Here is a 14,913-nt window from a genome sequence, read left to right as displayed (position 1 = left end):
TACTGGCCAGAAAGAACTTTGTTCTTGTTCTTGCCACCTCGAGAAAACGGTACATACTCTGCAAAAACAAAGAAATTTGTTCAAGCTTTAGGGGTGTCCAAACTCTGTCCTGGAGGGCCATTGACCTGCAGAGTTTAACTCCAACTTGCCTCAACACACCTGCCTGGAAGTTTCTAGTATGCCTAGTATAACCTTGGTTAGCTGGTTCAGGTGTGTTTAATTAGGTTGGAGCTAAACTCTGCAGGATAAACTCTGGCCCTTCAGAAGCAGGATTGGACACCCAAGCTTTAACTAAACATGGCCTTGTTTTGTGAAAATCATGGAAACATTGTAGTGATGCATACATTTTGTTATCTGTATTGTAATAAGCTCAGTCTTGAATTTAAAACCAGCTCAATTCAGGTCCCAGATGAGCCCCAAATTATGTAATGGCCCAGCTTAATGGTGCAGACATCTTCAACTCCAGTTTCGGAGGCCTGTGTCTTGCAGACTTTAGGTGTACAAGCTTATCAATTTGTACAGAATTACTTGCAAATTACAGATAGTTCTGTTTAGTTAGGGTTGGAATTAAAGTCTGCAGGACACCAGACACCAGCACTGCATTGATGTATATTGGGGTGTCCAATGATGATCCTGGATGGCCACCTTTCAACAGAGTTTAACTCTAGCCCTAATTAAACACACCTGAACCAGCTAATCAATGTGTTTAGGATCACTAGAAACTTCCAGGCAGGTGTGTTGAAGTGTCCCTTCAGGAGCAAGATTGGATACCGCTGCTCTAGCCCTGATGAATCAAACCTGAACCAGCTCTACAAGATTCACTATTCCCTAAATTTCTCCACTAATATAGATCCCTTGAAAGAGTAAATGAAAACAAGTGTGCAAATTAGGACACAGATTGCCGGAAGGGCTGTGCTTTTGCAGTGTGCGCTAGCGGTTTAATAATCATTTGAAGCTTGGCAAACTGGTAGCTCCAGTAGTAATGAAAATATGTATCATCAAGTGTAGCGTTAGTTCTGGCAGGTCACGTCAGTCAAGCTCGCACCAGTTGACTCTCAGCTGATCCACGTCTTCCAATAGGAACATGACGCCTATCCCAGCATCCATATATAAGGTCCATCAGTATTATCAGCAGCTATCGTGTTGCTCAGGAGCTTCTGAGGCCTTCAGATTCCCCTTTTAATCAGACTAATTTCTCAAATTACGTTGTACATTAAATTATTCCTGGTTCTGTTTACCCTAGGAGGGATATCGCTGCTCTCCCTGCTCTTATTCATGCTAGGTTGCATGGATGGGCAGGGAGTTCTTGCCCAGAACAAAAATATACCGCCAATTCAAACTGTATGCTAAATGTCAATCATCTTTGATAATAGTGGTCCTGATAGAATTTAACTTTGACACGGAAACTATCATGTATAAACCTTAATTGAACAATTTAATAAATCAATTATCAAGGAATTTATACCTGTATGATATTACACAGTGCCCACATTGGACAAGCAGTTTGAAAAATGGATGGATGGATGATTCAGCTGCATGCGCCAACTTCTGGCGGGACGTGGGAATTCATTTCGGGATGATCCTCACTATGGATTATGGCTATTCTCAAACCGTTGAGTGTACATCAGTTGTACTTTCGTTATTGCAGTGCATTATGGGATTGAATGAGTGCACTCTATAACGTCGACTATGGTTTCGGACACCACTACAAATGGCTGTTCCCTGAAATAGTGCCCTATTTAAGGCTATGGGTGGCAATTTCGGACACATCCATGGTCTTTAGGATCACTAGAAACTTCCATGCATGCGTGTTGGAGCTAAACGCTGCAGGAAGGTGACTTCCAGGATCAGGATTTGGCACCCCTGGTATGCATCTTGACCGCAACATAAAAGGGGTTACACCAGCGCAGATAAGGAAACAAAAATAATAAATTCAATAATTCAGAAAGAGAATGAGATGTATACGTTATTTAACTTGTGCCAGCAAAGCTAAGTAACTCCATCAACCTAAGATAAGACCCAATGAATTTAACTCTCTGGATTGAATTTAAAACCGAATTGAAGAACTGATTGTGGACTCACCTCATTGCATCTGTTGTTTTGCACTTCAATACAATCAATTTTTAGTCTCTTCTGTCTCACGAAAGACCAAAAACAGGAGCTATTTTTTTTACCAACAGTGACAATAAGGAACAAAGAAAAAAGCTGTCTAGCATGACCAAGTTTCACAATGGCCCTTTGTCCGGAACAGGTTTCCCGAACACATTTTCCTTCATCTACATGGATACCACATCTGCCCTCTGATTGAATATTGATCATTTGTAAACATTAAACATAATTAATCTGAAGGGGGAGCAGCACAAGATAAAAACTAATCCAGGATCAGTGTATTTGTACAACTAAACATAGAGGGACAAAAGAGAAAACATGTTTTATTCATCATGTGGTGGACATCAGGGAGAGTTGCACCTTTTCTGCAGAAGAGTGGTAGACGGGTTGATTCAGTCTGAAGTTATGAAATTTATTTGTGTCACAAAGGTCTACAAATTTGGACTGCGCACACTACACAACTGATCACAAACCTGAACTGAAGCGATGATCCCAGAATACATTCCCTCACTTTAACTTACTTAAAGCAACAGGAGAGCCGTTTCTTGTCAATGTATAAAAAGACAACGAGGAAAAAAGAGCTTGTGATCGTTTTTATACCGAATTGCAGAGAACAGGAAAAATAAGAAACAGAGTTGAAAAATATAGATGAAACAGTGCTTGGTGAGAGGGGGGAGCAGTTTGATGTTTTAACATTTATTCTTTTGCTCCAGCTTCTCAATGCCTCGCTCTCTTGCAACTTTTTTCACAGTTGCTCATTACTGCTCTCTAATCTGGATCGTGAACAATTAAATCCTAGATGGACAAAGTCTGAAACAAGCTTGAAATCTGTCGTGACACATATAGTACGAGTAAAACATTGTCAGTACATGTTTCAGAAGTTTGCACACTACAAGGGTATGAATGGGTATTAACGGCAATCTGCAAATTTTTTGATAAAGACTAAAATATCAAAAGTATCAAGCTCGAGTCTTGTAGTTTCCATTTTTAGATGTACTAAACTTATGCTGTTTTACTAGTTTTGAAATAAGCACTTTTCAAACAGAATAAAGTGTTTTATAAAAGAGCAAGGACAATCTTGTTTTCCATTTATTTAAACATCAAATTAGAGCACTTTAGGAGCAGAATAAAGTGTTTTATAGATTGTTTTAGGTAAACTTCCACATACTCTAATAATAAAGACACAAAATTGGACAGCACACAGGTGGTGAACTATGAAAATTACGGCATGCAGACAGTCGCAGAATGCAGAGAGCCGAAATAGACCTATGCTTTGAGCTTAAAGGAATAGTTCACCCGAAAATGAAAATTGTGTCATCGTTTACTTTACCCTCAAGTTGTTCCAAACCTGTATGAATTTCATTGTTCTGCTTGACACAAAATATATTTTGAAGAATGTCGATAACCAAATTATGGACCCCATTGACTTCCATAGTATTTTTTTCCCCTACTATGGGGTCCATCAACTGTTTAGTTCCCCATTTTCTTCAAAATATCTTCTTTTGTGTTCAGCATTCATACAAGTTTGGAACAACTTGAGGGTGAGTAAATGACAATTAAAATTTTTGGGTGAACTAATCCTTTAAGATCTTTATCATGCATTTACAAAATGGATGAATTTTAATTTCATGCTGACTTTAAATGACCAGGACTAACAAGTAAACGTTTATAGGTTTAATCGATATACTGAACAACAGCATATCCTCTAAACTTAAAAATGAACCTTTTTTTAAATCACAATCAAAACTATAAAAAACTAAAACTAAAATAAACCCTATACTGCCCAGAGAAATAACTTAATTTGTGTCACCAACAGACTCTCAGATACAAACCAGAGCTGCCTTTCAAAATTAGGACAGTTAATTCAACACATTCATTACAATAATAATGTGAATTCAAAATAATGTGATTAAAAAAAAAAACACTATTTAAGCTTGTCACCTGACCCATAAGTAAATGCCACATTAAGAAATATTCCTACCATTGGAGCAATTCAAGCTTGAAGCTCAGCTCCTACTGCAGGCAACACGCATCGCCAAATCACATTTACCAAAAACAGACTGCACAGAACCACACAGGACGCATTCTTGCATTCAGAACAGCAAGACAGAGTGCAACTGCATAGCACTGAACGCAGGGGCTTTGAGACATGTTTTTAAAGTTGAGACATGGCCAAAGATGAACATGTACACAGACAAACGCTTAAAAAAAACAGTACAGAATGAATGCGAGAATGCATAATGTGTGAACATTACTTCAGACTGACTGAACGGACTCATTTGCTAAATAAATTGCTGTGGACCAGGAATGTGATAGGCTTATGTTCAACTATTTGGAAATAAAAGAATCTGACTTCTAAAGTATTTTGTGTTTCGTAATGTCTATTTAATACTTTACTTGTTTACCACAATGTTGTCTTTAAATGAATTGCAAAAATCCCCTAAATAAAGAGAACATCTAATTAAATCATGTACATTTGGATTCAAAAGTTTTTTTTTTTATTATTACTTCTGCATTTATGGTTTAAAAATACAGTAAACACAGTAATATTGTGAAATAAAATTACAATTTAAATTGTCTATTTTAATATATTTTAAAATAAAATGTATTCCTGTGATGGCAAATCTGAATTTTCAAGCATCATTACTCCAGTCTTCAGTGTCACATGATCCTTCAGAAATCATTCTAATATGATGATTTGGTGCTCAAGAAACATTTCTTATTCTCAAATGTCATGCCCGTAGGCAGGGGGGGGGGTTCGGGGGGTTCGAACGAACCACCCCTAACTGCCAAAGGTCCAGAATTTAAGTTTTCCAATGTGTAGGCTATAAATGTTGTGAAATAATTGCCTATAGTAGGCTATTACTTTAATGCAGCACATATTGCACAGCACCAGATCTTCTCATCTGAGCTGCCTTTGGTCTGTGACTGTTGCTGTCTTCACGTGCTATCGGAAATGTCCTAATTCCCACTTTAGAAGTCGTGATTACGAGCTTGTTGCATTCAAGTGCTTTGTTGTCGGAGTGAACAGGAATCATGGTGGACACCAGGTTATTCTTGCCTATTTATTGGGAAAATCTTATTAAAACCATCATCATTTGTAGTCTCCATGCACCGACAACCATAAACATTCCACATAGTCCGCTTTCTGCTGATTCTGTAATTTCAGTCAAATGCAGGCTATTTCCGCTGTGTACCAAACATACAATACACTTCATATGATTGTAAATATGTACTACGTTAATGTCAAGACAAGACGACCAAGCTGTTTTGGACCTGCCACAGCAGTCCAGTTCTCCCCGCCACCATGTTTAAAGCTTATGACACGCCCATCTCGGGAATTGGGGTATCAAAATTATTTCCGAACTTCCCAGTGGTAAACACGACATCAGAGGGCGTTCATGTGCAATTTTTACCTAGGAAACTCGTATTTACGATAATTCCGATAGCACGTGAAAGTCTGTCAGCGCTCGTCAACGTCAAAACATTTAAGAGGACCAATCAAAATAAAGTAGGCGGGCTTTATGTTCACTGAAGGTGCTTCAGTAAACGGTCATAAAGTGCGAGATAAGATGTAAGTAGCTAAACTAAACATTTCATATTTGGCAGCTGTTTTAGGAATAAAATGTTAAACTACCGACAAAAATAATCAGGCAAACTAATAAACCTTTGTATAATTTTGCAATTTTTAATATAGGTATATAAATACGCATATAATTTACGTGATTTAATGTAATAATTAGCAACTGTCAATGTGAGAGGACAAGAAACATTAACTAATCCGTTTCCATATAATGCATACAATTAATAATGAATGTGTACATATTGTGAGTGAATTAAAAAAAAAATCTTAGAAAGTGATTAATAAAAAATATTCTAAATATAAATTGACCCTATGTTTTGTTGACTGCTTTAGGAGGGGAAGAGGGGGCAAGTTAAGGAGAATGACAGAAAAATAAAGAGTGATGGAGATGAGGAAAGAGAGAGAGCAGGAATTGACAAATAATTTACTGCCCACTGACTTAGTTTTAAAGCTATTTCTCATAATTGTTTGGCCTTCAAACGTCTTAAAATGCACATATGTAGTAGATCAGATCTCAAAATGTTCTAGGGGAAGCATACCCCCAAACCCCCGTAACTACCTAGACAGACACCCTAATGTGTGTGTGCAGCAAAGTATTGGCCAAATAATTAAAGCACCTTTGTTTCCCCACCAATTATACGTTAGTGATCCTACAAATGTACATTTAGTGACTTCTACAAAACTTCATATTTCACAACATGAAACAAACACATGTTAGCTTCTAGTTCTGTCACGTGAATTTGTGATTTAAACTTTGTGGGGAAGTTTAGATTATCCATGCCAAATAACAGTGTGTGTTTGGACTGAAAAAGGTGGTACATGATCTTGGTTAGTAATTTGACAACATTGTAGTAAATATGATGTGAAAAAGGGTCCACTTTTTGGAAAAAAAGAACCCCCCCTTCACTAGGCTGACTACGGGCCTGAATGATATTAATATTTTGTTAAACCCCTAGACAAAAGGGGGTCATCATTTATATTCATATCATATTTAGGATTCTTTGGCAAGTCTAAAATAACAGCATTTATTTAAAAATAAATAAATAAATAAATAATTAAACATTTTACATTAATAATATTGCAATTTCATAAAAATAAAGAAAACTTACTGACCACAAACGTTTGAATGGTAGTGTATTTAATTTAAATGTTTATTTTTGATAATTTGACAGGCCTAATTAAATATTAAAAAATGAATATGTCACTGAAGTAATTCAAGCAGCTCACATGGGTCTGGTGAGTAATGAAAATGTGTGCATGTTTTGGCTTTTCCAAAAGCTCTTCTTTCTCTATTTTCTTCCTCTGGGGAAAAGGCGAGACAATGAAAGTTAAGAATAGAGGCTTTCACCAGCAGCCAAGAGAGACTGAAAATGAGCGTGCACGCACACACACACACCAAGTGTGATCCAAAGGAACTCCAGTGTCTGCTGCACTTCGATCATTTCTGATCAATAACAGGTAAACTCTGAAAGGAACTCCATGCCACATTAGAGGTGGCCAATTAGACCAGTCTCTTTAAATCAGGTTGCCGTGGTGACGTGGTGTCATTTACACAAAGGGCACAGCAGATGCTGGTGATAAGCACTGCCACGCCTCAGCCAATTACAACACAGGCATGAGGAAAAAGACAGACTGAAGCTCCTGACTGTGACACCTTCATTAAAGAGTGTCTCTCTCACACACACAAACTTACCCCAGATGGTCTACGAGGTCCCAGAGCACATTGGCAGTGGGAATAAGAGGAGAGCCGTCGTACAGGACCACAGAAGCCCCAACGGCTAAAGAGGACATCAGCCAGTTCCACATCATCCAGCCCGTCTGCACATAAAAAGAGAGACCTGCTTTTAGATTGGGTCAGAGAATTAATGTCCTGTATTTTGTAAACATATCTACTCCACAATGTTTAACAAACAGTGCTCAAAATGGACCATTTCAATTCAAATATCACTGTGAATATCACACTGGACTGGACTAACCAAATATTAAAAAATGATGCGTACTTTCATTTTGCAAACAAAGACATTTTGTCCTAACAAAGACATCATGGAATATAATGTTAACCTGATTTATTAATAAATGTCCCTTTTGTTTTTGTGTACGATTCATCAGTGCACGTTATCCTAAAGAAAAAAAGTTTGTTCATAATCTTTCAAAATGTAATGTTCCCTGCCTCTGAGATAACTTTTCTCATTGTAATAACTAAGGTTGTGGGGGTGGCGCAAAATAATATTAAATCAACCAGATCATAGACCAATAAAAAGAGATCTAAAATACCTGTAAAAGTACCCAACCTGCATGCTGCTAATCATCTGCGCTGTAAATGCCATGCATGTGTACATTTTGCAGTTAAAAAATTTGGGGTCAGTAAGAAAGACAGAATTAGTACTTTTAAAATAAATTTATATTTTTAATCAGCAAGGAGGACACATTCAATTGATCAAAAGCAACAGTAAAAAAATTTAATATTTTTTTTTCATCAAAGAATCATGAAACACGCATCACAGTTTCCACCAAAATATGAAATGTTTCTTTAGGACCAAATCAGTAGCCTAGAAATCTAGACGCACCCTAGTGGCAGCAAATGTAATTTGCAGCCAGGGTCATCTAGCAACTCTCCGTTGGCTTGCGAGCTTGAAAAACCATACTCTGGTCAGGCCAATCACATCGTGTATAGAGTCGGTGGGCGGGCTTAACCTAGACGGCAGAGTTGCGACGGTTCGCACAAATTCCCTGCTACTTCCCTGCTAACAAAGAACGGCACTGAAGTCATTCTTAAAAAAGGAAGAGGTGTTCGGAGTTTTGACAACGGGATACGGCAAAAGTCATCTAGCTCTGCTGGTGGTAAAACGCATAGAACTCGCTTGTGATTGTTGTCACCACTGATAGCGCTCTGGTTGGTTGTAGCGCTATCCTATTGCGTGCAGAGGGAATTTGAAAGACAACCATTTATCCCGCCTCTCGGATTGAGTCCTGCCAATGGTGTGTTCTTGATGTTGGCTTGTCAGGCTACCAAATCAGCATATCAGAATGATTTCTGAAAGATCATGTGACACTGAAGACGTAATGGCACTAAAAATCACAATAGTCATTTGAAATTGCTTTGTTCCTCTACGTATTCATTTCAAATTTCACAATTTTACTGTATTTTTCATCGAATAAATGCAGCCTTGGTGAGCATAAGAGATTTCTTTCAAAAACAATTTTTAAAAAATCTTACAGACCCCAATTGGTAGTGTATGTTGCTTGCAAAAAATGATCGGACGTCATTGGAGAAAGGTACCGTTTTCCCCCATGACTCCAAGGTCGCAGATACATACCGTAGTGTAATATATGATGACATCATTGTAGGTCATGTTGCCATGGAGAATGTGTTCTTTAAGATGTTGGATGAGAGTGCCCTGGGAAATGGAGAACAAAAGGGTCAGACTGGTAACTGGTCGTTGAACATGTTCATAGTTAACATGATGAACTACACCTGAGGTTAATCTGCTAGGACATCTGTGTGAATCTGAGGGGAACTGACTTCATACATTCACTAAAAATCACCTTGAGACAGGTTTTTGGAAAAATGGCTGAGAAAAATCTGTAATATTAGAGGCTACAAAACATGAAAACATTAGTCGAGGATTGTGTTTGTCATTCTGGATCTCACGTTCTCCTCAAATCTCCTGTGCTGGTGTCATACGTTTAGATGTATTGTGGCTGGCAGGGAACAACCTAATTACCAAACTAAAAGATCAGTGACACTTCATGGATTTAAAAAAAACAACAAAAAAATTGAAAAAAAAACAAAAAAAACATCACAAACCCTGTAGCATGCGTCGAACCCATATCCTAGTGAAAGCACTGATTACGATAGTGTTCATTCATCCTCTAACTGCCATAACCCAACATGTACTGTTTTCATAAAAGCACACTGAACATTGATCATCCATAGAGCGAGAAGAGCAAGAGATTCAGATGCGTGTGTACATTTGTGTGATTGTGTGTTTTCATACACACAGCGCTCTAATTTTCTAGCAAGCAAGAGGCGTCAGACACAAATGCCGCAAAGGCTGAAGAGAAAAGCTGTAAAAAAGTGAAAATAAAAAAAAACCCACAGTGCTATACACACACCAACCAAGCACATACAAAATGTGTTTGTGAAGCACAAAACAAAAAGAGATTCCTGTTTTTCCCTTTCTTGATTTTTCAGATTAATTGGTAACACTTTACAATAAGGTTGTATTAGTTAATGAATTAGTTAACATTAACCATGAACAACACCTCTGTTCAGCACTAGTTAATATTTGTTAACTTTAGTTCATAAAAATCCAGCTGTTGATGGTTTGGTTCATGTTAGTTCACAGTGCATTAACTAATGTTAACAAGATTTTAATAACGCATTAGTAAATGTTGAAATTAACATTAACAAAGACAAATAAATGCTTTATAAGTGCAGTTCATTATTAGTTCATGTTAACTAATGCAGTTAACTAAATGAACCTTCTTGTAAAGTGTTACCGATTAATTTTCTGTGGAACCTGTATATTTGTGGGTATGCGTTTACTAGGAACCAAGGTTGATTTACATCCATGTGGGCTGATGTCTCCCTAATGTTGAGATTATACAGGAAATTCATTCAGAAGGGATGGGAATGGTGCACATAATTGCTCATCCCAATTGCATCTGGCTTATAGTGTCGTAGAGGTTTTAAAATGGACTCTTACTGCCATCTAGTGGTCAATCTGATGCTGGCATTAATGTACAGAAATCAAAACCAAGAGAAATGATGCAGTAGTTTAAGACACAGAGCAAGTGGAAGGTTTACGGAGCCCCTAAAGGGACATGGTGATCTTTTATTTTTATTTTCAAATGGAATGGGAGACAAAGAAAATATCTTTTATTTGTTATTTCGATAACACATTTTTAATAGTTTTAGTTTAGTTTTAATAACAACACTGCCCAGTGCCCATGGTAAATAGATAACACAGCTGTTGATATTTATACACCAAATGCTAGCATTGGTATTTTCTTTCTTTATATGTCATGTTCATGTATCCATTTTCAGTGCACAATACATCATTTGGACTCATTTGTGCACAACACGCACTCACCCCAGCAGAGTGCACCATGCACTTTGGAGATCCTGTGGTGCCAGAAGAGTACATGATGAAGAGAGGATGAGAGAAGGGCAGCTGCTCAAACTCCAGCTGAGGGTCCTGATCCCCTTCTTTACCCGTGGCCAAAAAGTCCTCCAGGAACACACTGAAAGATACAGTACAGGAGACAGAGAGTCAGGACTGACTCTATCCTAACCAGACAATATAAAACTTTGAATTGATCTAGGCTTCAGTTTAACAAGAGCTAATAAACATTTAATATGTATTAATTTAGACAAAGTGTTTTATAACTGAGGAATTCCAAGTGGTGCAGACACTAAAACTGCATACCAATCACCCAAAAGTCGCCGGAAAAAATGACTTCACAGGGTATTCAGTCATCTTAAGTAAGATTCCATATCAATGCGTGAATTTGAGCAGTTTACATAACAGTTAGGAAGCAAAACCACATTTATTTTTTAAATGTTAAACAAAACAGATACTTAAATATTAGGACTGGCAGGTTATATAGATATTATTAATAATGCAATACATTTTATAATACATCTATGTATTATAAACATTGTACACTACTGTTCAAATGTTTAGGGTTGGTAAAATGTGTTCATGTTTTTGAAAGAAGCATTATGCTCACCATTTGTTTGATCATAAAAATGTTGTGAAAAGTTTATAAAAAAAGTATTATAAATCGTAATTATTCCTTATTAATGTAATTTATTACTGTGGTGGTGAAGCTGAACTTTCAGCAGTCATTACTCCAGTTTTCAGTGTCACATGATCCTTTAGAAATCATTCAAAATCATGTGGAATAACATCACTTTTTATTATCAATATAGAAAATTGTTGTTTTTTTTAAAGTGGAAACTGAAACATTTTTTCAGGATTATTTGATGAATAGAAATCTCAAAAGAACAGCACATCTTTTGAACCATTATAAAATGTCTTTACTTTTGATCAATGTAATGCATTCTTGCTGGTTAAGCGTATTCATTTCCTTAAAAAAAAAATCGTACAGACCCCAAACGTTTGAAAAGCAGTGTACTTGTGTAGAAAAGTTTGGTCATTTATACTACATTCATATTTATTAATACAAGAACATTATACCTGCAATTCCTAATCATTGCATGACTCAGTCTGTGTTTGATGACGTTAAGGCATTACAAATTAACACACTTGTCAAGTGAACTTCTACGTATAATATGAGTGGTAGCTCACATAGATGCACAGACCTGTTGGGAATCTTGGCGACGTCTGTGTCTTGTCGAGAGCGAACGTATGGAATGATCACAACCTTCTTCAGGTCAGGGAGACCTGAGAGAGATGATGGGGAAAAACAATTACATGAGGCTCCATGAAATGCAAACATATTAACAAGACCACATGATGGGAAAAATCTAGCTGGGCGTGAGCTGAAAGGTGTGCTTTATACCTTTAACAACGTTCTGGAGTTTCTCCATATGGTCGTGCTGCTTGCCGTTATACACAACAGCTGCTACTGAGAATATCAACTTGGGCTGGATCTGAGAAAACCTGTCAAGCACTCCCTGAAAAGGACAAGAGAGACATGAAAGACAGGTGAAACACCCGAGTTAAGATGCACACAGACAATAGTCCTTTATTTTTTATTTTTTTATAATATATATATATTTTCATATATTCATATCTCACATAAAATAATATACTACATATACACACACTATATAACAACACTTTTCAAAAGTTTGGGGTCAGTAAGATGTTTTGGTAACACTTTACAATAAGGTTAAATTAGTTAACATTAGTTAATGTATTAACTAACATGAACTAACCATGAGCAATACATTTGTTACTGTATTTGTTCATCTTTGTTAACGTTAGTTAAAAATCCAGCTATTCAAGGTTTGTTCATGTTAGTTCACAGTGCATTAACTAACGTTAACAAGGTTTTAATAAAGTATTAGTAAATGTTGAAATTAACATTAACAAAGATAAATAAATGCTTTATAATTGCAGTTCATTATTAGTTCATGTTAACTAATGTAGTTAACTTATAAACCTTATTTTAAAGTGTTACCAATGTTTTTTTCTTACCAAATTAATGTTTATTCAGCAAGGATGCATACAATTGATCAAAAGTGAAAGTCAAGACTTTTGCATTGTTACAAAACATTTCTAATTCACATGAATGCTGTTCTTTAAAACGTTTTATGCACAAAAGAATTCTGAACAAAATAATCACAATGATAATAAGAAAATTCAGCCTACCATCAGGAATAAACTACACTTTAACATATTAAAATAGAAAACATTTATTTTAAATTGTAATAACTCACAATATTCTCCATCTTACCGACCTCAAACTTTTGAACAGTAGTGTAGCGACTTGATGTAACACCCCATCTTAACCACAGGGGGCAGCAGTGTCCATACGGAGTTCATTTTAGTCAATCAGCCATGGTAAATCTATGTAGCTTTAACTGCTAGAGGATGTCCTATTTATGGAATAACCACAGCCTTGGGGGCCTGTAGACTTACTTTAATCTCCTCGTAGGAGAGTGTACGTGAGCGAGACACAGAGTGGCAGGAGCGAGAGGTAAAGTGTGTGCATGTCTGTGGCTAACAGGTCACACACACATTTGAAGACAATGAGAATTGATGGTTAGATGACCTACTTTTTTTTGTACATGGGAGCTGACATGTTGCGATAATATGGCCAGCTGTTTATAACTATTTATATTTTATCACTTTCGCTTGTGGGATAAAGAGTTTGCATTTAACACACAAGACTACAAAAAAGTGGAAGCTCATGAGAACAACTGCACCAGTGTATGCATGTATGAAGGCATGTGGGCATTTGAATGCCAGGTCAGCGTGGTAAAGCAATCTTTGGCAGCTGAGGGAAAACTGAGGCATTCTTTCTGCTGACATCCAAATCTGAGGTTACTACATCAGGCAACCGCTGACAGACAGAAATGATTTCTCCTTGCCACTGACTGGATCCATCAGTGTTCCTTGAGAGAATTCCATTTCTCTATTTATTAAAACGATCAATTTGGCACTTTTAATTTCTGTGACTGAAGCCGAGAAAGGAGTCAGCCAAATGATTTGCTTTATTGAATACTTTCCTGTGTAACACACTACTGTTCTAAAGTTTGGGACCAGTATAATAATAAAAAAAAGTTTTCAGCAATAAATTGATCAAATTCATCACTTTCAATTCATCAAAGAATCCTGAAAAACAGCATTATAGTTTCAACAAAAATATTAAGCTGCACAACTGTTTTCAACATTGATAATAATAAGAAAGGTTTCTTGAGTGGCAAATCATCATATTATAATGATTTCTGAATGATCATGTGACACTGACGACTGAAGTAATGATGCTGAAAATTCAGCTGTGTCGTCAAAGGAATAAATTAATCAATACATAATATTAAAATAGAAAACAGGCATTTACAATATTAACATTTTAACTGTATTTTAATCAAACAAATGGAGCCTTGGTGAGAGACTTATTTTATCTTTTTTTCCTCAATCTTACCGACCCCAAACTTTAGAACGGTATAAATAAAAAAATAAATAATATAGTAAATAATGTGGCCATGCAAGTGTGTTTGAAATCTGTCGGCATTATTATTTCATACTTTCTGAACGTCCCATGCTCACTGTGAAAGTAAAATACCTTTCTGATCTGATCTAGCCTGTATATTTCAAATGTTCTGATGATCCACAGCTCACAAAAAATGTAACTGGTTTCTACACACTAACTATATACTCATACGATTAAACTAGTGGTATATGATAGTAGTAGTATAGTACCATATGCTGTGTCATATGGTAAAATAGCAACCATTATGCATGTAAAGCTCTTACATTGACACCAAAATCTGGAGAGGTTGAACTCCAGATGGCACCTATACTTGCTGCAGCGAGCATGGCCTCAACAGCATGAATCCCATTGGGCAGATATCCTGAGGTAAAGAGAGAGAGAGAGAGAGAGAGAGAGAGAGAGAGAGAATATATCAGACAAAATTACATTAAAAACCACAATCGACCACCTGACTTGTGCAAGAATAACTCTTAAGAGAAGCAAGTTAAATTTTAGTGAGCACTCAGCAGGCACAATATATTAAATTATCT

At 36.6% G+C, this 14,913-nt stretch overlaps 1 protein-coding gene across 1 annotated transcript in view; it reads right to left on the bottom strand.

Annotated features, from left to right (window-relative positions):
- Positions 1-14,913, bottom strand: part of aacs (acetoacetyl-CoA synthetase) — a 55,756-nt gene that overhangs the window by 19,214 nt on the left and 21,629 nt on the right. The window contains exons 5-10 of the mRNA XM_079815223.1: positions 14,647-14,744; positions 12,224-12,338; positions 12,024-12,105; positions 10,789-10,939; positions 9,010-9,090; positions 7,386-7,510 (exon numbers count right to left, since the gene is read on the bottom strand). Coding sequence (XP_079671349.1) covers positions 7,386-7,510; positions 9,010-9,090; positions 10,789-10,939; positions 12,024-12,105; positions 12,224-12,338; positions 14,647-14,744 — 652 coding nt within the window. The remainder of the gene's footprint in view (positions 1-7,385; positions 7,511-9,009; positions 9,091-10,788; positions 10,940-12,023; positions 12,106-12,223; positions 12,339-14,646; positions 14,745-14,913) is intronic.

The sequence above is a fragment of the Gobio gobio genome (genome assembly GCF_949357685.1).
Source record: "Gobio gobio genome assembly, chromosome: 4".
NCBI lineage: Eukaryota > Metazoa > Chordata > Actinopteri > Cypriniformes > Gobionidae > Gobio > Gobio gobio.
Note: the sequence above shows the minus strand (reverse complement) of the source record. Positions and strands in the feature narration are given on the sequence as shown.